At 40.3% G+C, this 23,281-nt stretch overlaps 1 protein-coding gene across 1 annotated transcript; it reads left to right on the forward strand.

Moving 5' to 3' along the window:
• Positions 1–1,501: 1,501 nt before the first annotated feature.
• Positions 1,502–18,821, forward strand: LOC122972264 (tomoregulin-1-like). The gene is made up of 10 exons (XM_044339256.1): positions 1,502–2,451; positions 7,506–7,615; positions 7,863–7,992; positions 8,738–8,764; positions 8,864–8,954; positions 10,816–10,964; positions 12,217–12,264; positions 12,358–12,478; positions 13,980–14,141; positions 16,472–18,821. The coding sequence occupies exons 1-10, from the start codon at positions 2,310–2,312 to the stop codon at positions 16,554–16,556; spliced, it is 1,065 nt and encodes a 354-aa protein (XP_044195191.1). The 5' UTR covers positions 1,502–2,309; the 3' UTR covers positions 16,557–18,821.
• The last annotated feature ends 4,460 nt before the right edge of the window (positions 18,822–23,281 follow it).

Raw genomic sequence — 23,281 nt, forward strand, 5'->3', positions numbered from 1 at the left:
GGGTGGAGCAGTTAAAGGAGCAGTTCACAGTCGCTCCCTCTCTTCTGCAGGCAGACAGCACCCCCTGCTGGCTGCAACACAAACAACATGCAGGATCCCAGTGTTTCAGACAGTTACAGGACGGGTTCTCAGTGTTTCCAGTGTGTCTTAAACCATCATAATCATTCCTCCTGTTCATACTGGATATTAAAAGATCCTTCAAATGTGCTTTCAATGGAAGTGATGGAGGATAAAATCCACAGTGTGTCCACACAGTCATTTAAAAGTCTGTGTGAAGCTTCTATTCAGCTTCATCAGTCTGAGTTAGTCATATCAAGTGGATATCTGACACATTTACAGTCTTTTTAGCATCAAATTCCCTCTTTGTGTTTCCTCGGACAGTGTTTCCCTGTTGAGCTGCAGGTGGAAGTATAGTAACAAAAAGAGGAACTTTGACACTAAAAAGACTGTAACGTTGAAAGATATCTACTTGATTTGACTCATTTGGACGCTGAAGCTTCATATTAGCTTCAGATAAACTTTTATATACATTTTTGCACAGAAGGAGGACTGCTGACATACAGTACTACACATCATAAATCTCATAAATACTGTGATAAAAAAAAGTACAATAAAATACTCAGGATAAAAACAAAAAATAATGAATACTACAAATTATGAAATACTCAAAATAAAAAGCTAAAATGCTGAAAAATCTCAGCTGTACTTCATGTTCAGTGCTAATTAGCAAATGTCAACATGCTAAACATGGTAAAAATATAAAAGCTACTCCTGAACGTGGTGCGTTAGCTGAGAGGGAAGCAACATAACACCAGATGGATTAAATGGATGGATAAAATTATTTATTGCATGGATTGGTCATAAGTAACTTACAAAAAAGGAGGCAAACTACAAAGTAAAAGGGTCTGAGGTCGCTGATTAAATCAAATAAATAAAACCCCCTGACTAAGAGTTTTACATGTGTCTTAATAAAAGAAATGAAAAGTAAAACCTATCTATCTAACTAAAACTATCTAACCCACTCATCATCTAACTAACCCTAATACTTGTTACAGTTTAGTCATGATAAAAACAATGGCTCATGAATTTGACTTTTTATCTTGACTTAGTGAGTGAAACTTTTGGATTTTATCTCGTAATTTTGACTTTGTGTCCCACAAATCAGATTTTTATTTCATAATTGTGACTTTTTGTCTCAAAATTTGGATTTTTATCTGATAATTTCTACTGAGTCAGTGTTGTGACTTATCATGAGCCTTTTATTTCATCCTGACTCACTTTTTTTTTCTTTTACTGACAGAAATGTGCTTCCATTTATTGATTTTTATTATTTAATTGTATTTTAAATCTTTGGTCAACAACTTTTTTGAATTTGTAAATAAAGTGACTTGTGTTTGGTGTGACCGGATGTTTGCTTTGTTATTTGTTGATGAGTTATTTTCAGATGGGGACAGTGAGGTGAGGTTTAATTAAAACAGAGAATAGATGAGCAGGATGTGTGTGGGAGGGGTCTCCTGCGGGTCACGTGGTCCGGGCCTTTGTTGATGTGATTCAGTGGAGAGAGAACAGGAGGACAAAAAAAAAAAGTCCCGGTCCGACCGACCGACCGCATCCGTGCATCCTCCCCGGCTCACACTCGCTCCGCTTCGGCTTGGATGCTGCTGGAATCCCCTCCGGACCTGTTTCTGGATCTTTTTCTCCGCGGTGTTCCGCGGTTCTCCTCGCCGGTTTGAGTGCGAGGCGGCGGGGCTGGGGGATGGAGGCTCAGTCCGGGCTGTGAGCAGACTGGTTTTCAGGGGGTGGCGGAGGTGTGGGGGTCGGTGTGTGAAGCCCCAGGCCCTGCTTTTGCTTTGTTATCCTGGGCTTCGTTTTGCAACCCTCCTTCAGGCTTTCTCGTCGGTTTTTTTCCAGCTTATTTCTCCTCAGTTTCAGCATGAAGCCTTCCTCCTGAGAGCCGCTGGCAGGGAAACACATGGACAACAGGAGGATTTAAGGCTGTTTCTGGCTGCAGGCTTTGATTATTCTTGTTTTTCTGCGGCGTGTTTTTGTACTAAGAGCTTTTAAAGCAGGACTCCAGAAAAACAGATCATTTTTGTTTCTGTTTTTCTTTCTCTTGACCTTTTTTTATCTTCTTTCTACTCATCTGTTTCTCTTTGTATACCTCTTATCTATCTCCACATATCTGTTTCTATCTCCAAGCCTCCTTCACCTCTTTATCTTTCCCTCTTTAACTCTCTACATCTGTCACCTTTCAGTCTCTACCTCCATCTGTCTCTCCCTCCCTCCCTCCGTCCCTCCGTTCCTCCATCATGGCTCCGGTGTGCCGGTTATCCCGGTGCTCCTGGTGCTGCTGCCTGCTGGTCCTGCTGGCTCTGCCCGCCGCCCGGAGCTCGTTCCCCCGCAGCGGAGGCAGCAGTGGGGACTGCGGCCCCGGGAAGGCCGACTGCCCAGGTGAGACACTCCCAGCCTGTTTACACCTGAACACGTCACAGTGTGAAGCTGATGGGAGTTAAATTAAGAGTGAATTTCTGTCTGAATCCGGTTGATGTTGAAGGTTTGAGCATGTGGAGGTCAGAGGTCACAGCGGTGATTTGACCCTCTCTCTCTGCCACCATTTACTGAATAATGTCTCAGTGCAGCTTGATCACATGACCCAGCTGTTGTCATCAACACATCTTTGTGTTTCTGTTGTCATGACGACCGCAGCAGCAGCAGCATCATCATCATCAGCAGGATAAACCAGAGATTTGATGGAGGCTCATGAATGCAATCTGCTACTCAAGGATAAGGATACCTTAGCATCACACCAGTGTTTATCATCAATGCGGTCGTCATGACAACAGAAACATGAACAAACCTGTACAGTGTGATCAGAGGTAGTGATGAGGTTTAACTTGATGAAGCGGCCATGTTGCTGCTCGCAGAAGTTCAAGGCCTTCGTACTACAGCCTATGTGTGTGTGTATGTGTGTGTGTGTGTGTGTGTGTGCGTGTGTGTGTGCATGCGTGTGTTGTGACCACTCCTCACTTTAACTGGGCTCTATTTTCGGGTTAATTACAGGGTGGAGGAACAGGGCGAGGCTAAATGAGGGAGTACCCTGTGTGTGTGTTTAGGCCCATATGTGTGTTGTGCTCAACATATATGTTCATGTATACGTCAAACTGGAACCACATTCACCCGTAAACTTAAAGGAGAGGTCTGCTAATACTCTATTTTTACTTCTTGTCAGTGAATTCATGGACTAACAAGTATTGTGTGTATCAAAGCCTGATACATCTTATTCCTCCATTGTTGTCCAAGAAACTATTAAAAACACATCAGTGAGTCACAGAGCTGCACTGGGCGACATGTTGCTTCATCACCATGAACATGATGTGAGAGTTTAACAGCTTTAAGTCTGTTAGTTTTAAGCTTTAGGGCCGGTCAGGTCCACAGCTTGAAACTGAAGCCAAGCTGAAGCACCTTTAAAGTATCACCGATGGCCTCCAGCTGACTCAACTTCTCTCTACAAACACTGAGTCAATCATTGTTTTCAATGAGTCATTCTGGTCTCAATCTGTAAATTCAGACCCTCTAATAAGTGTGCTGGTGGTCATTTAGGAAATTATTGCTCCGTTAATAAGATTTGAAGACTTATAGCAGCTTTGATGTCTGCTGTGTGGGCGTTGATTGACAGCTGTGATTGACAGTTGGCTCTGAGACTCACGCTGAGTCCGACTGTTGTTGCAAAAGTTTCCGTTTGACGAGCAGTTTGAGGGTCACGACGTCTGATTGGTTTCCTGAACGTTTTTAGAGCTGCAACGACGAATCAATTAATCGATTAGTTGCCAAATATTAAATTAATCGCCAACTTCCAGCTTCTTACATGTGAATATTTTCTGGTTTCTTTAGTCTCTATGACAGTAAACTGAAGATCTTTGAGTTGTGGACAAAACAAGACATTTGAAGACGTCGTCTTGGACTTTAGGAAACACTGATCAACATTTTTCACCATTTTCTGCATCAAACGACTAATCCATTAATCGAGAAAATAACCAACAGATAATGAAAATATGCAGTTTAAGCTGTTAAAGTGAGCTAGTTGTATTTTAATTAGGGTATATGTTATATATATATGATATGAAACTGAACTAAACACTATCAGAGTGGAGGCTGTTACAGCAGAGCGCACGGTGCCACAGTCACATATATAACCGCAATGTTCAGCCGTCCGCATACTTTTGGACGCGTAGTGTAACGGCGTAGCTCTGGATGGAGACAGTCGGGAACATCAGGATGTAGGAAAACCAAGGAGAGAGAAGATGAAGTCGTTAGAGCGTAAGAGAGAGAGAGAGAGATCCTCGGAGGACGGAGACGCTCTTCCACTCCAGTTAAAGGTCGACGTGCTTCACTCACTGCCTCTTCATCACCGACTGGCCTCGAATCAGCTTCACTTCATCACTGAAGCTTCAGTACACATCACTGATAAAAACACTTAGAGGAACAGTTCAGATGTGTGTCAGTCTTTTATCTGCAGAGCTGAAACAATTATTGGAAAGTCGATACTAAAAACACATTTTTGCTGGTTTCCTGACAAATAAACTTGAAATACATCAGAAAATCTTCAAGGATGAGAAATATCTCTAACAGTTGTTCTCCAGACTGTTGGAGAAGGAGGAGCATCTTTTAATCGTTTTATATTTGGGTCAATACGTATTCAGCTGCAACATTTAGTCGATTAATCGTTTTATTGCTGACTATTACGTTAATATCTGTTGTATATCATTGTAAACTGAATATCTCTGAACAGCTGAAGACGTCGCTCTGGGCTTTCAGAAAGTGTAAAAGCCATTTTTAACTATTTTCTGATATTTTATAGAGTCAGACAGCAGCTAACTATAGTATATTATCTACTCTATTAATCGTTTGTTCTATAAAGTGTCAGAAAATTGCTTCTTGTTGTTGTTGTTATGATATTATAACATTTGAATTATGGATTATCATAATAGTTGCCAGTCATTGATTAATCACTGATCATTGCAGACTTATTACAGAGTAAACAAAGAGACATCAGGTTAATGGATAATGAAACTAGCGGTTAGCTGCAGCTCTGCATGTCTGTGTGTTCACTACAGAGCTGAGTCAGGACGCCGTTAGCTTAGCTTAGCATAAAGACTGTTAGCAGGGGGAAACAGCTAGCATGGCTCTGTGAAAACCCGTTAATTAACATGTTGTGATGTTTGTTTGTTCACAAACAGACATGTTTTAAGGGGAGTTACTGTCTGTGCTGGAACTATTTCCTGTTTCAAGGGTGTATTTCTTTACTCTGTGTGTCTCCGGCTGTAGAGACAGTGAATGACTGTATTCTCCGACATGTTGAACTGCTCCTTTAATTGCGTGTGTTCTTCCCACTGTGTGAGTTTAGCTGGTGTTCCGACCTGATATGTCAGTTCAGTTCAGCTCCGCTCGAGTGTCTCGGACTCTGAGATGACGTCGTTCTCTGTCTTTGTGTCTCAGTCGACTGACTCATCAGAGGTTTGAATCAGTGACCTGAAATCCAGCCGACAGCACAGAGACACACTTTCTCACGCTGAGAGCTGACGTTTGGTCCAGAAGACTCTCGGATCCTCCTCAGAGAGATCCAGGTCCTGGTTCATTACCTGTCTGACTTTACTCTCTGACTGTAGTCTCTGACTTCCTGTTCGGTCTCCAGCTGTGATGATCATCTGGTATCATTCAGTGTTTTGTGTTGTCAGTTTGTAAATGGAGGCTTTATTCCCCACAGAGCCTCCGTGACGGGTCTCTGCAGACCTGTGACTCTGTAAACAAGCTGTAATTGGCTGCTGATGAGAAGTTAGTTACTATAGCAACAGGAGATTATCATAGTTGATGGTAGTGGTTTCTCTCTGCAGGCAGATCGCTGTCAGATTCATGTTGTTGAAGAGAAACTTGTAGTTTTACGATGTAGATGAAAGAAGAGTCTTAACATCTGATATCACACGAATCATCTCAGGCTTTAATCCTGTAAACCTGCAATTAAATACAACTTTTATCAATTCAACTTTTCTTTCTAGTAACACCTGAAACTGTTTAGTTTACTGAAAATAATAGATTCTTCACAGCAGAGCAGCTGGAACCAGATCATGTCTGAGACTCTCAAACTGTTTGATAGAGAACCAACTCTCAGGTTTTTGTAGGATTTTAAAGGCGTAAAGAGATGAAACGATTCTGGATTTCACAAGAAAACTGATACATTTTGATTAAAGTCAGATACAAATACAGTTCTGTGTTGGTTTACATCAGGAAGTGCTGAGTTGTCGGAGCTGCATGACAGCAGAGTCACTACATGTGTCATCCAGGCAGCCATTTTGTTTATTTCAGGAGAAGTTAAGCTCATCACAAATGTGACTTTTAATTTGGAAAGAAAAAACAAAAAAATGTACATTTTGTACTTTCTTGTCTTGATATAAATCTCCACATCTGAATGGATAGAGGAGACAATGTTTTCATTCAGTTGATCACTCTGATTGATTTGCTGATCAGCCAGCGAGGATCAATACGTTCAGTGACATCAGAGTTATAAGCTGCGTTTGCTTCTCAACACTTTCGCTTCACACAGATGAGGCTGTAAAAACTTTTACTGGAGGAAAAGTCAGAAATGTGATGAGTTATCAGGACCGACTGACCCTGAACGCATCACGGAGAAACACACACACACAGGTTCTGCTGATGGTTACTGTGTGTGTGTGTGTGTGTGTGTGTGTGTGTGTGTGTGTGTGTGTGTGTGTGTGTGTGTGTGTGTGTGTGTCAGCAGGTTGTTCTGGCTGTCTCAGCACACTGAAGTATTTACTAATTACAGGGGAGGCGGGGGTCACGACCCCTGTAATTACCAGCTCTAATTGGCTAGCCTGCAGGCCGCCAGCCAATCAGCCGCCATCAGAAAATGACCACCCTGGATAATAGCCTGTGTGTGTGTGTGTGTGTTTCCCGCCATGTGTGTGTGTGTGTGTTGCTCCAGAGTGAAACATCTTCACTGCTGTTGGATCGATCATCATCAGATTTTGTTCAGACGTTCACGACGTCCAGAAGAAGAATCCTCTGACTTTACATCTAGCGCCACCATGAGGTCAAAGTTCACACGTGTCCAACACCTCAGTTTAGATTATTATAATGTGAGAATTTGCTGCTTATATTATTGTAAATTGAATATTTTGTAGTTTTGGACAGTTTGTTGTCGCCTTCTAGGAAACTGATCACTGTTTTTTATTGTTTCCTGATGTTTTCAGAGATGTTTTTGTGTGCAAATTTTTATTGGATGTTTTTTCTTCTGAAGGTGTGAGTGTGAGTGGACGGACATGAGATGATTGAATTTGCTCGTAGTTACGTTAGTTTAAGCACAAACCTGCATATCTGAACGTACGGAGGAGATTAAACTGTATTGATCGTGATGATTAACAGATATATCGACGTACGATTCTTCAGTTGGAAGCTGAATATTGCTGATAATCAATATCTATATTTAACAGATCTGTCAGAGAAGAAGAGCGACCTGCGCGTGTGCGACGCCGGGACGTGTCGCTTCGGAGGAACCTGCCGCGAGAACGGAGCCGACATCAAGTGTGTCTGTCAGTTCCACGTGAGTCACACACACACACACGCACACACACACACACGCACACACACACACACATGCACACACACCAGATGTTGTGAACATGTTATTGTCTCGTTGTCATTTCCAGAAACAAATGTTGTCACATATTTGGGCCAAGACAATAATTTCAGTAAATATCTTTGTTGCTGTTGCCAAAGTGAACCAAGCGCGTGTGTGTGTGTGTGTGTGTGTGTGTGTGTGTGTGTGTGTGTGTGTGTGTGTGTTGTAGTGCCCTAAGAAGTACGTACCCGTCTGTGGGTCCAATGGAGACACATATCAGAACGAGTGTTTCCTCAGGAGAGCCGCCTGCAAGAAACAGAGAGCCATCACCATCCTGTCAGAGGGACCCTGTTACCACGGTAACATACACACACACATGTTTCTACCCCCGTCTGAGCAACAAAGCGTGTTATATTATGGCCACGCACCAAATTACACATATCAGTCGTTCATTTACTGACACTACAAGCTCAGTAATAAACATAAACTAGAATGTCGACAAAAACTGAAAATGTATAAACTTCATAAAACTAGACTTCACGGCAGAGCTGTTGTGTTCTGAGTATGGGGTTGGATGTCAGGTATTCACATCCCAGGATTTCTCGCCAAAATCTGCTCCCATTACCCGAGAAAAATACCACAATACCTGGAAGTTACAATCAAATGTCATTATTGTGGAGAGATCCTGTGATAAGAGTGATATTCCCTTTAACTCCAGCGAACACTGAAGAGTTAAATTAGTTCAACTCTGACCCTGAGCTGTGTTACAGTAGTTGTGATAATACAGGTGATGCTGTGATTTAAAGATAATTAGATAATAAAGGTAGAATGAGTTGCATTCATCTGGAAACCCTGCAGACTCTCTAACATGTAACACCGGATGTGTTTGGGAACATTTAAGGGGAAATTTAAAGAAGTTTACAGGCTGAGATTCAGTTTGTTTGAGTTCAGATCAGCACGACTGTCATGTTTGCGTCTGATATTGTTGTGGGTGTGAAGCTGCTGTTATTATCTGATCAGATAGAGATGGTCTGATGGGAGAGTTCATTGCCTTTTAATAAAAACCGTTTCCATCGTTAACGTCTCTCTGTTTCTGTCTGTCAGACGGCGGTTCGGGATCCGGTGATGGAGGTAAAAACAGCTTCTTATTTCTGATCGTTATTCGTTTCAAACATTTTCAGTAAAAAATAATATAATAATAAATGTTGTCGTGATGTTTTGCGTCTGCAGATGACGAGGGTTCCGGACGCGGTAAAAAGGTCTCGAAATGTGGAAACTGCAAGTTTGGAGCCGAGTGTGACGAAGACTCTGAGGATATGCTGTTAGTACACACACACACACACACACACGCACACACACACACACACACACACACACACACACACATCACTGAGGACATGATCTAAGTGTGTGTTTATATTCATTTGTATGTTTTCTGATTGTCGGTAGAGCTTCTCCTCAGAAATCTGCAGCAACAAAAACACAAATAAAACAACAGGCTGCATCACCATGGTAACTTATACCGCAAACTGAACCTGGTCCGGAGCAGGTTGTGTTTCGAGTTTCGGCGATAAAAAGCGCCGTCACTTTCACTGACCACCTGATTTGATGTCATGTTGTAAATTTGTAACGGTGGTTAGGGTTACCAAAAAACAAGCAAAAAAAACCAATGAAGAAATACTTTGAACAAAAAAAAAAGATGAATCTATTGGTATTTATCACAGATAATATTCAATCTATAATATTAGTTTCACTTTGATTCAGCCAGAATATTAAGTGATTTCCACTGATCCTTCATTATAGGACAGAATCAGACAGTTTAATGTTTAAATCTGCTGCATCGAGTTTAAAGTTTAAGAGCTCTGGATGTGAGAGAGAGAGAGCATTGAGTGGTCAAATAAGTATATAAACTATTTACAAAATTAATGATTTTTCTTTTTAATGAACGCAATTTTCTGCCAGCGTTCCTCTCTCGCCTTATTTGCAGCGACAGTGTTGCTTTTCGCTGTAATAATGTATTTATATTCTTCTTATCTCTCCGTTATAATGACCTGTTCTTCCTGACTGAAGCAGGCGGCATGCGATTGGTCCATTTTGTGCGGGAAAAAGAGTCAAATGATGCCAAACGCCTCCTTTTATGGGGACGTGCACAGAGCCTGAAGCAGAAAGCCTGAGTTAACAAAGAAAGTTCATAACCACCGTCATGATTCCACTTATCTCTGATCGCGAGTTTGTCGAGCCAGAACACACAAAGCCTGGATATGTTGAACTGGCTTCATAGTAAAACCCCCCAGGGCTGTTTCAGAAAGCAGAATTATTGAAAACTCTTGAGTTTGTTCACCCTGAGATGAGGGGAAACAGTTCCAGAAAGAGAGGTAACCATGGTAACTGACTCTGTGAAGCTAACCTGCTCACTGGCAGGTTTACTTCTGTCTCCTCCTCTTACAGAGCCATCGGATATTAGTTTAGTCAGTAATCAGTCATTTCAAACCTCTTCACGTCCTTCTGTTATAACTCTGAGACTCAGTTTGTTAGAGCAGCTGCTGACCTCAAATCTTTACTGCACATAATCTGTAACCTCAGTTTAGACACGTGGGATCAATGAATAATTATCTCTATCAGTCATGATGTGATGGATGATGTAAATCAGCAAACACATTATTACTGATCAGACTGTGAGTTACAGTTTATGTTTTAAATCTTTAACTATATTTTTCATCTTCAGTCGCTGCTTCCTGCGTTTCATCCGTCAGATTAAAGCTGAACAAATATATTTAAAATGCAGCTGCAGCCTGATGCACAGAAGGAAATGTAAGAATGATAAATGATCAATTAATGGACGACACTGAATAAAACTTTATTGTGTTAATTTATTGACACTTTTCCCGCTCTGACTCAGGCTCTTTATTTAAATATAAATGTGCATCGTCTGCATACACATGCATTCGTATCTCTACATCCACCGGATTAAAATGGAGGCTCTGCCTTTTATTTACCTGTTGCCATGGTGACTCGTAGTATCGGAACTCCATTGATGACGGCTTTTAACTCGGAGTTGATTGAACTGAGTCTGATCAGCTGTTCTCGAACCGAAAACTCAGAGTTTGTTAAGCCTGCTTTCTGAAACAAGCTTCCTGTAGCGTCAGATTGTTTACTTGTGTGTGTTTTGTTTGTTTTTTTAGCTGCATGTGTAACATCGTGTGTAACGGCCACAACGACAACCCGGTGTGCGGCGGCGACGGTGTCACCTACGACACGCCGTGCCACGTCCGCGAGGCGTCGTGCCTCAAACAGCTCAAGATTGACATCAAACACGTGGGGCGTTGCCAAGGTAACGGAGAAATACACACACACACACACACACACACACATACACACATCAACAAATGTCTAATCAAATCAAACACAAACCCTGAGGCGAGGAGGAGGAGGAGGAGGAGGAGGAGGATAGATAGTAAGGATAAAGGAGAGGAGAAAAGATGAGGAGGGAGTGTTTTAGGAAGAGGAAGAGGAGGAGGAGAAATAAAGAAAGGAGTGGAGAAGAGGAGAGATGGAGGAGGAAGGAGGGATAGAATAGAATCTGCTTTTTCCTTTAAAGCCATTAAAGAACAGAATAACCTGCAGATATTTTCTCCTGTGAAGTTAAAAAATGGATTTTAAGTTAACAGTCCTGTCAGCATCAGTTTGATCACTTTGGATATAAGTATGATATAGATATTAAATATTCTGCTTCATGTTTATTCCTATGAAACGTGTTATTGTGTCTGATCACCTGCTAGCAGCTAAATCTGGTACAAAGCATCTTTTCTCTTTGTTTGAGATGAATGTATCTTGTAAACGGTCCCTGATATAAATAAATTCAATAATCTAAACTAAGAAAAGGACAAGAGGAGGAGGGATGGAGGGATAAAGGAAAGGTAGAAAGAGGAAAAACAGAGTTGAGGAGAGGATAGATGACCAAAAAGGAAAGACGAAGAGATGGTGGAGGAAAAGAAAAGGGATGAAAAGGAAAAAGAGAAAGAAAAGGAGGAGAGACGAAGAAGAAGGAAAATGGAGTAGGAAGGAAGGACAAGAAGAGAAGATGAAGATAGACGACAGGAGGAGGAAAAGAGGGATGAAGGAAAAGTGGAGTAAAACAAGAAAGAGGAAGAGTAGAGGAGGAGTGATGAAGGGTATGAAGAGAGGATAGAAAAGAGATGAAAAAAGGAGGATAAAAAAGAGACTCTGCTGTGTTTTCAGCTCATCTATATTGAATGATGACCTGACCCCAATCTGAACACACACACACACACACACACACACACACACACACACACACACACACACACACACACATTGAGGATTAACACGGTCGGCTGAACAACCAGCTGGTCACATTTATTATACGATGACCTCCTGCTTTTTTATTTTTCTTCTTCTTCTTTGTTGCATCTTTCTCTCCTCTTTGCTCTGCTGTTCTTCACCACATTTTTATCATGAACATTATCACATTTAAATCAAATATCAGGGGACGTCCCGTTAGCGCAGTCAGGTGTGAAACAATAATCTCTTCTGTCTCACAACTTCTTCTTCTGTGGTTTCAGATAAGAGCAGGAAGGATGACAGCATCAAGATGAAACCAGACATCTACGGTAAGTTTGACCACAGTTTGACTTTGTGATTCTGTTTCCTCCAATCAGCCAATCAGAAACCAGAGTTTATTTGTGTTTTTTTTTTTTTTCCAGCTGTGTCCAAACCTGGCGAGGGGGAGGGGTTTGTGGACAGCCCCGCCCCCTGTCCTGAAGACTATTTCCAGTTCTGTGATCACGGCCAGTGTGAGATGAGACACAACCTGCCCACCTGCAGGTAACCTGTCTGTCTGTCTGTCTGTGTGTTCCTGTCCTGTCTCTGTGAGGACAAATTAATCATCAGCACCCACATCTGCAGTATGTTTGACTCATGTAACTGCCAGTGGTGGAAAATAACTGTACATTGACTCAAGTTAAAAAAAAAATACATTTCAGAGGGAAATATTGTACTTTCTACTCCACTACATTTATTTGACAGCTTTAGTTACTTTTCAGATGAAGATTTGACACAATGGATAATATAACAAGCTTTTAAAATACAACACATTGTTAAAGATGAAACCAGTGGTTTCCAACCTTTTTGTCTTTTGACGTCTTACAAAAAGCAGTGTGTAGTCGGGGTCACATTTCACATGTCTATGAGTTGTTAACAGCTCCACCAAATAGTGATTTTTCCCTCTAAACTTCTCACATGCTTTCATTTCAATAAATGTTCAAATGATCCAATATTTCAGCAAAAATCAAAGATTAGAGAAAAAGTCCAAAAACTGAAAACAGATTTGTGTATCAGAACTTTGTTTTTTCTTCTTTCCTCTCCCATTAATCATCTCACCACCCCTCAGATTTATCTGCTGACCCTTTGGAGGGGCCCGACCCCTAGGTTGGGAACCACTGGACTAAACTAGCTAACTGTATATAAAGTAGTGTAAACTAGCTCCACCTCCAGCAGCTACAACAGTAACATGCTGCTCTAACACTGATGCTTCACTATTAATAATCTAATGATGTCATATATAATAATATATCAGTCAGAGGGACCAAACCACTACTTTTACTGCAATACTTTAACTACATCAAGCTCATAATATTTATGTACTTTTACTGCAATACTTTAACTACATCAAGCTCATAATACTTATGTACTTTTACTGCAATACTTTAACTACATCAAGCTCATAATACTTATGTACTTTTACTGCAATACTTTAACTACATCAAGCTCATAATACTTATGTACTTTCACTGCAATACTTTAACTACATCAAGCTCATAATACTTATGTACTTTTACTGTAGGAGGATTTTTCATGCAGGACTTTTACTTGTAATGGAGTATTTTTACTTTGCTGTATTGATACTTTTACTGCAGTGAAGGATCTGAGTACTTCTTCCCCCGCTGTTCATATGTGAGAAGTTGCTATCAGAGAGTTTATTTGACAGCTTTAGTTACTTTTCAGATGAAGATTTGACACAATGGATAATATAACAAGCTTTTCAAAAACATTCAGTAAAACAGGTCAGATATGTGATATTCAAAAAAACGTCTTTATTGCACATTTCCAGTACAAAGAAATTTTCAGCCCTGGAAACAGCTGCAAACACCATATCAAGGTATAAATTTTAATAAAGAAATAAGTATAAAAACAGTATATTAAAAAACTGCTGTGTGTGTGTGTGTGTGTGTGTGTGTGTGTGTGTGTGTGTGTGTGTGTGTGTGTGTGTGTGTGTGTGTGTGTGTGTGTGTGTGTGTGTGTGTGTGTGTGTGTGTGTGTCTGTCAGGTGTGAGGCGGCGTACGGTGGTACTCAGTGCGATCAGCTCCTGGACTTTAACATCCTGTACGTGGTTCCCAGCGGTCAGAAGCTGCACTACGTCCTCATCGCCGCCATCATCGGAGCCGTTCAGATCGCCGTCATCGTAGCTGTGGTCATGTGCTTCACCAGGTAAACACATCACATCACTACTACTCATAGTACAAATACTACTACTGCTACTACTACCACATCTGGCAGCTGTACTATCAGTTAATACTACTGCTATATTTATGTAGTACTAAAGCAAGCAAAGATCACTAAAACTACTATTAATATTAATACTACACAACAACTACTGCTAACTCGTTTAAGTACTACTCTAGAGGTTCTACTGCAGTCAAAGGTTTGGTTATAAAAAGTCAGAAAGTTTACTTAAAGTATGTATATCATACTATTACTACTACTACTACTGCTGCTGCTGCTCAGTGTCTGTGCTGCAGTACGCCGTCTCAGCCAGCGGAGGGCGCTCACACTCTGACACACATCCTCTGATCAGCCCTGAAACCAGCTGATGACAGTTCATTAAAGCCATCTGACAGAGGAAATACATGCTTCAACATGTGGAGAAACATTTGTATTATGTATTTATTTAAAAATATAAATACTGTTTATAGAACAGCAGGAAGAGAACAACTGTAGAACAACAAACATACAGAGAAACAGGAGGCTCAGTGCTGTCAGGTTCAAATATCACAGCTCAACATAAATAACATACACACAGAAATCTCTAGAATAACAATAAGAAAAGAGGCTGAAATATATGAGCCAAAAATTCAAATAAAGCATAAAAACAAAGAAATGAACAACGTATCCAAGTGTTTGATGCTGAGTGTCAAAATAACAGAAAACGTCTCTGAGGAGTTGACTTGAAATCGTCTCAAAATTTCAAATTTCTCACTGGTACAAAAACAGACAGAGAGGTTTTAGAGTTGAAACAATAAGTCAAATAATTGATTTAAGTGAATCAGAATTTGAGAGAAAAAGACAGGATCAAATAGAATTAATCATTTAAGTAATATTTTTCAAGCAAAAATGCCAAATATTCTGTTGTTGTGCTTTTCTAATGTTTAATTGCATTTTAAATTGAGTATCTTTGCATTTAAGACTCTTAGCTGAACAAAAAAAAGACATTTGAAGACGTCACTTTGGGCTTTAGATTCTTATGATGAGCATTTATACCATATTAAGGCATTTTTTTTCATAGACAAAGTGAATAATCGAGAAAATAATAGGCAGACCAGTCGGTAACGTCAAGGAGAGAGAAGCACAGCAACAACAATAATAGCAGTAATAATATGACTAATAATAATAGTGGTAGCAGTCGATGTCAAGCTGGACTAAAGGGACAGCAGGCAGTTTGAGAATAATAATTTAATTCATGTATGTTCAGTATGTAGTCATTCACTACAATCTGTACATGTTTATTGCATGATTTGAATATAAACTATGCAGTGATTTGTATATTTGATCAGTAGATGTGTTTGGAATATATTATTATTTGTCATGTCTGATTTAAGAGTGTTGAAATCAAAGCGTCCTTCCAGCATATACAGTATTATCTAGGGCTGTAGTCAACCAAAGAAAATCTTGGTCGACTAAAATCGTACATAATCTTCAACGAATCGATTAGTCACGCGGGGGTGGGTGTGGATGTAACGGGACAGAGTGCACCGTAAACTCAGCAGTCACACATTTCTCTGTTCTGTATTTCTCTGTTTTGTGTCTTCAGGCTAGGCTAACCCATTGTTGCTAACTTTGGAGCTAACCCCCTTTACTTTTCCAGCATTTGAGGAAACAACAGACGTGACTTTTTAGCATTTATTAACTGACACACTGTAGTCTGTGCTGTACATTTACTGCCAGACTGACAACTTACTACTAACCTTTTCCTCTGCTCCGCTCGCATCCACCGTCACTTCTCTGCCCCTCGCTCTTTCCCGCTCGCTACGCAAACATACTCCTTAACGGAGCCACGCGACCAGTGGTTTCCCAGGCAACGACATACATACCAGAACAGCGCTGCTCAGAGACTCCCTGACGCTGTCAATTTCCGAATGAATGGATATGGAGAATGGAGAAACACAGATTCAGTAAACGTTCAGTAAACGTTGAGTACAGTTAGACCCAGCAGTCTCCGTTAGGTTGGGCGAGTTCAAAGTTGTGTATTCAAAACACCCCCGTTGTTGTTATTTGTTAGTCTGTCCCTCCCGCCGCAGGAAATAATGGATTAATCCTGGAAAGCTGTTGATGTAGCACTTTTCTCCTCATAACAAGGAGATTATTCGACCAATGAGAATTTAGTCAGATGAGAGCATATCGACCAGTCGACCAGCAGACTACAGCCCTAGTATTATCAAAGCATGACCTCTAAAATAATTTGGACCAAAGCTGCAACTTTGTTCCTTTGATGCAGCTGCAGTTGCATGTTCTTGACGTGTAATTCCTGTCGTTTCCTGCAGGAGGTGCAACAAGACGAAGCGAGGCCGGAGACAGAAGCAGCACCTCGGCCACTTCCCGTCAGGAACGTCCTCCAGGATGATGTAGCTGCTCTTCTTTTTTTTTTTTCTCCTCTCGTTTTTATTAAACACAAGAAGTTTTTCGTACCACACAGACAGACTGCATTTTTGATATCTCGACTTTTTTGGTGCCTCTTTTGTTTTTCCCTTTTTTAAAAAATAATTTTTTGAATTTCTTAAGGGGCCTTATTTTTAAGATTTTCCTCCGTGTTCGATTTCCTTTCCTGTCTGGACAGTTTAGTCTCTTCGCTGTCTGCAGATGACTTTTTGTTTTCCATCAGACAGACTTACAGTTTGTTTTCTGTGTTCGTCATGACGCTGCCGTCCACTCAGACTCTGAAACACTGTGGATCCTCCGACGGGAGACAGAAACACTTATTTATCTGATTGTATCTTCACTCTGGACCGTCCACCTCCAAAACTGGGAAAACAGATTTTCTTTTTGTTTTGAACCCTGTGAGACGCAGACTGATGCTGTTTCTGTGTTTTTGTTTAGACTAGAAATGTCTAGTTTATGGATTATGGAAGCAAAACCAATAATAACATAACAATAATATGTGATCTGAATTTATGTGGTTTGAATTCCCCCTCTTTGAAATTTCTAAAGTTTAAAGTGGAGCAATTTCAGAACATCTGAATTGGAAAATGTTAGTGTCCAGCTTTAAAAAAAAAAAACTCTTTCTGGTCAGATTGGATGAGTTAAATAAATACAGACACTAAAATTCAAGATGAAATATTAAAACTTATCATACATGAACAAGATCTGATCATCTATTCCTGCAAATATACAAGAGGAAGAGGATTCCTGAGTAGTCCAGGGAATAACTGGACAGACATTAAACATGTCAGTGCTAAAGTCTCAGTGATATTTAAATTTTAACATGAAGTATTAAGTAGTTTACTTATGAGATTCAAATTATTAATATGTTTGCTTCTATATTTGAGATACACTTTCATCCTGCTGCATAAAACTACAGATTCTTTGCAGCACAGCGTGTTTAAGACCACGTGGACTCTCGAGAGTTTTAGCAACTTTGGAAATTTAAAGTTGCAATAAACGACATTCAGCCTCACTAGATGTCAGCCAACAACTATTTGCTATGTAAAGATCCTGAGCAGAGAATGAAGTCACGCTCCCTCTGTGTGTGTTTTATAATCTGAGCTTCTCTCGTCTTTGTTTTGGTCGCCGGTTTGGCCGCGTGTGCATGTGAATGCATGTGAGCGTGCATGTCAGTGCATGTGAGTCCCTTGCTGTGCTCCCGCAGCCGTTTCCAACATGGCGGCCGCGTCACAGACTTTCACAAATTACAGCTATACAGTTCACTAAGAGATGTTTCTGAAAACATTTGAGGCAGAAGCAGAATATTGATCCATATCTGATCAGCTCTGCCTAGTTTGATCTGAGTTTCATGAGCCGTCGGTTCAGGAGCCAACTTTATTGAGTAAACAACGCACACGTTTATTTTGGTCTGAGATGCTGGTGCTAATGTGACACCTAGTGAGGCTGAATGTCATATATTGCACCTTTTTTAAAAAATGTACCTACATGTCTGTCTGCTAATGTAATATAACGCCTTAATCCTCTAGGGGGCGCTTTGTTCTGGGATTACAGGATTATCAGGGACCACTGAAACCCTCTTGGGTTTTGTTTTTTTTTGCAAACTTCAAATGTTCTGTTTTGCTGCGTCTCACAGGGTCAAAAACAATCTTTTATGTAACTTTGATAAACTTTATTTTCCTCCTTTTTTTTGTATTTGTTATGATGACATGCACCTGAAAACCAAAATGCTGTTTTTTCTACTGCTTAAAATAATGATAAGGTACAAGCTGACATGTACAGGTTGTTGTTATAATTATTTTATTGCTTAATTTTCAGATGACGCCATTCCGGAAATGGATTCCAATGTTTTTTTTTGTGTGTTTTGACAAGCTGATGATAATTTAAATGACTTTGTTTTTTGGTCGAGTTTCTTTTTTTTTTTTTTTTTTTATATAATTTGTAACAATGGTACGAAATGTCCGTGTTGGTTGTTTTTTTTGTGGTAGAAGGAGTAGACTCAATAAGCTGGGCCGAGGTTCCCTCAAGCATCGCTGCTCTGACATCAGATTTACTCGACTCTTTGTTCAGAAAAACAAACACTTGTAACCGGAGTGAAGCTGCGGTCTCAGTCATGTGATGTGTGGGAAACCAGCCTGATTTTACTGTAGATGTTGCAAACTGCATGAACCAGTGAAGTTGATGTTTAGACTGTGCTGTAGTTGAACTAGAATTAAATTATGATGTTCTTCGAAACCTCTGTGTCATTGCTTTGATCTGTTCTTTGACAGCGGATTGAGTTTAATGCTGCTTTAAGGAGTTTAAATCGTATAACTTGACGTTGAAGCAGAATGAAAAGAATATGAGGTTATAAGTTGCATGTTGGATAATGAATCTCAATACTTTTTGAGTGTTGGAGTATCGGAAGTTGGATTTGAATTCTTGATCAGACTTAATTTGATCATAATTTTGCTCACTTTAGTTAGTTAAAGTTAAACACTGACAAATTTTAGAAGGGTGAAAAAGATGGTTGAGGAATATAAAATGTTTAAGTATAGTTTTAGTATCTGTACTGAGACTCAAAAATCAAAGAATTTGCTAGATTTTAAGGTTGTTTTGAAAACTGCTTCAGTAAAAGCTTTTAAAAGTAAAGGCATCTCTTGTGAGAGCTCTCTGAAGTGAGGACGATGAAAACACAAAATGAATTTGTGAAGCCCTTAGTTATGCTGCTATAGGCCTAGACTGCTGGGGGACTTCCCATGATGCACTGAGCTCCTCTCTCCTCCTCCTCCTCCTCTCCACCTGTATGCATTCATGTAACATCAATGCATGTCACTAACTTTGCTTCTTCCCTGGAGTTTTTGTGCTTTCTCATCTCGCAGGAAACCCTGGGATGCAGGCTGAGTCTTCGCGGTCCTTCACAGTCCTGTTGGCATCCTTCCCTGGCTGCTGCTGCTACTTATCCCCTCCTCCCCCTTTCCCTCTCTCTTTCTCTCTCTCTCAACCCAACCGGTCAAAGCAGATGGCCGCCCACCAACAGCCGGGTTCTGCTTGAGATTTCTACCCGTTAAAGGGGAGTTTTTCCTTACTGCTGTCGCCAAGTTCTGCTCATGGGGGAATTGTTGGGTTTCTGTAAATTAAAGAGTATGGTCTTGACCTGCTCTATGTGAAAAGTGCCTTGAGATGACTTTTGTTGTGATTTGGCGCTATATAAATAAATTGATGTAACTGATGTGAGATTACAGACAGAGTGAGTGAGGATGCAGCTGAGTGTGGTGGCCGCGACAAGGCTGAGCTGGGATCTTTCGCCTTTCTGTGCAGCCCAACACTGACCTGGTCCTCCATCAGAGTGGCCGAACCATGTGACCACCGCCGCCAAAAACTGACTTTATGTTTACACTACAGTTTTGTAATGCAACTTTTTCTATCTTCAAAAACTGAGCCTTTCCAAAACAGCCTCCACAGCATGTAAATCCTCAAATGCCGGCTTCCTGTGTGTGCACGGGGTAAATTAAGCTTTTGAAAAGCAATGACGGGTCGGGTCCGCATGCATTAAGACAAACTGAAGTCGCCTCTAATTTCTCTGTGGTCGTTAATATGGCCGACAATCATTATCCTGTATTTATGTTGATTTTGTCCGACATCGTCACGATTGTAAGATTTTATCATCGCAGTGCAGCAACTTTAGAATGAATGCTGAATTTCATATTCACTCCATCATCTGACAACAGAAACAGAAAAATATGTAAATGAGACCAACTATTTGGTGAATTCAGCTGCATTAAAATAGTAAAAGTGATAAATTCAACGCTCGACAGACGACAGGAATTCTAACCTCCTCTGAGATCATTAATTTAAAAAAAACGATATAGTCGATTTAACAACACAGCTCTTGTATTCATGTTTTATCAGATGACATTGCAATCATAAAATGGGGATTTGGTCAGATGTTTTACTCCTCCTTATCAGATGTTGGATTTTAGTAGATAAAATGTTGTCGTTTGATGTTATTCAGGTGTTTCCGCATGGATACAAATTATTTCCACATGAAAAACAGCATTTAAAAATTAGGCCACATACCTGTTAGTGTAGAGCATAGAGCGTATATGCAAATCGATGTAGCGAGGTGTGACGTCACCCGTTGGTTTCATTGGAGTCCGTTTGAAGCCCAGAGTTGCAGCTTCTGGTTGGTTTTGTTTGGAGTCAGGACCTTCCAGATCAACAGCGCAGCATGTTGCCTTTCACACTCCGGGAACACGCCCCGCTACCTCGGACCAAAGCTAACGCTAGCTTACTGGGAACACTGATTACTGCACACTGGGGCTAACCTTAGCTATTTTAGCTAACTTGCACTAACAGGGCGGATATCTGTCAATAGTCCGACTCAGTGTGAATCCCAGAGTCGGGGAGAGCAGCAGGTGAGCCAACTGTCAAATACAGCTGTCAATTAACGCCCACACAGTGAGACATCAAAGCTACTATAAGTCTTAAAATCCTATTAATGGAGCAATAATTTCCTAAATGACCACCAGCACAGTTATTAGAGGGCCTGAATTTAGAGGTTGAGACCATAATGACTCCTTGAAAACAATGATTGACTCAGTGTTTCTAAAGAGAAGTTGAGGCTTTTTGAATGGGAATCAGTTGGAGCAGCTAGCGGCCGTTGGTGGCGCTCTGAGCCTCAAGATGTGGTAGCTGCTGATACTGAAGTGAAATTTCTGCTTTAGTTCATCCGTTGCTGACTGTCAGCACATCAGGCTACTGCAACACTCTGATTCTCGTACAAATTTACCTGCCACTCATGACATCGACGCAGATGATTGGCCCAGTCAGAAAAAGATAAATGAAATTTGAAAGCAACCAAATCCAAAGACGATCTAAGTTGGAAGCTTTGCACAACAAAATGGCCACAACTTAACCCACTATTTTATCAGAACCATATTCATACTGAAAGAGAAGCACGTTTTGGGTTGACTGACAGGTGTTTCAGCCTATCGCAGTCTCAGGAACTGACAGTGTTTTTACTTGAATCACAACCCTCCAGTCACATGAAACTGTGTCCCCTCTGATTCATCAAACAGCAGGAATATCAAACAAGCCAACCTGAAGACTCCACCCACGTAGAGTGAAGGAGTGAAAACCAAGCGCTCCTGTCGGCTGTGGAAGCATCCATGTCAAATATAGAAGTGACGGCAGGATAATTATAGGCAGCAGCTGGTGGAGGGTTTTTAGATGGCGGGGAGTCCCCTTCTCCACTCACTTCATTTTCTTCACATCCTAACACCTTTCTTCCTCCTCCTCTGTCTTCTGCATGTTTTGAATTGCAATCGACTCCCTTCCAGGTTTTTAGAAGTTAATAGGTATTCAGACAGTTGATTAAACTTCAAAACTTTGTATGTTTACTTCACAAATGTTAACAGTTACATCTGAACAATAATAAAGTCCATTGGTTCAGATTACTTTGAATTAGTAACTTCACACAGCAGATGCAATAAAGATGCAACTATAGGATAACATGCTGACTGAGGAGAATCAGTAAATTACCTTTCAGCAGAAATGCTTCGCTATTGACTTTGAACTCCGCAAAGATCAATTGAGCAACAGGTTGGTGACTCCTGGTTGGCACTAAGGCGATTATTTTCATTATTGATTAATCTGCTAGTTAATTTTTTTATTTTATTTTATTATTTTGATCTATGAAATGTCAAAAAAAGTGAGAAAGTACTAATCACAGCTTCGCAGAGCCCAAGGTGATTGGTCTTGTTAAAACAAAAGGTCAAAACCTAAAAGGTGCTCATATTACTGTTATATATGATACAGACAAGCAGCAAATCCTGTAATCTGAGAAGCTGGAACCTGAGAATGTGAAGCATTTTTCAGTATTTTTGCTTGATAAATGACAAAATAACTGACAAATCAATTCAGCTCTAGTTTGGACTGATCATCAACATGGAGCAAATCCAGCATTCAAGTACACTAACTATATTTGGTGAACATTTAATGAAATGAAAGCATGTGAGAAGTTTAGAGGGAAAAATCACTATTTGGTGGAGCTGTTAACAACTCATAGACATGTGAAATGTGTCCCCGACTACACACTGCTTTTTGTAAGACGTCAAAAGCCAAAAAGGTTGGAAACCACTGGTTTTATCTTAAACAATGTGTTGTATTTTAAAGGTATAATTGTATTCCTGAAGAGCAGCATTTGTGTTTTTTGTTTTATCTTGGTGTTGCTGAGAATGAATTTCATTTTGTGTTTTGTTGCCGTATGTACGACGACTTGAGGAATTATCAGCTTGAAAAAAATTCAGCTCAGGAATCCTGATTTGTTTTGGTTGTCAGAAGGTGATAACTATGTTGAGTTGGCTCTTTAAGGAGGAGATTTATAGAAAATGTGACAACTAAGTCAGAGAACATTGTATCCACCATAATAAAACATTTCTGTCATGTAAATTGAATGTTTTGAAATGTTCCCTTTTTTTAATTGGTGTATCTGTATATTATGATTTGTCATGTGGCCATCCTGGTTATTGTTGCCATTTAGTGTCTTGTACCTCTAATAAAAAAATCAATGTTGTTCTACTAAAATTCACTCCATGTTCCATCTAACTACCTTTATGGTCTAAAAATCTAATTTCACTTTTTTTGATGCGCCTGTGAGAAAGTTTTGAGATTTAGCACACCACAGAAACAATATTAAGACCTAAAATGTGTGT

Source organism: Thunnus albacares, chromosome 21 (assembly GCF_914725855.1).
Source record: "Thunnus albacares chromosome 21, fThuAlb1.1, whole genome shotgun sequence".
NCBI lineage: Eukaryota > Metazoa > Chordata > Actinopteri > Scombriformes > Scombridae > Thunnus > Thunnus albacares.

Bases quoted from the DNA above. Each gene is read 5' to 3' on its own strand.
- LOC122972264 (XM_044339256.1), top strand. From the start codon at position 2,310: ATGGCTCCGGTGTGCCGGTTATCCCGGTGCTCCTGGTGCTGCTGCCTG. The intron at 8,765-8,863 runs GTAAAAACAGCT...TTGCGTCTGCAG, and splicing joins TTCGGGATCCGGTGATGGAG to ATGACGAGGGTTCCGGACGC. The intron at 12,265-12,357 runs GTAAGTTTGACC...TTTTTTTTCCAG, and splicing joins GATGAAACCAGACATCTACG to CTGTGTCCAAACCTGGCGAG.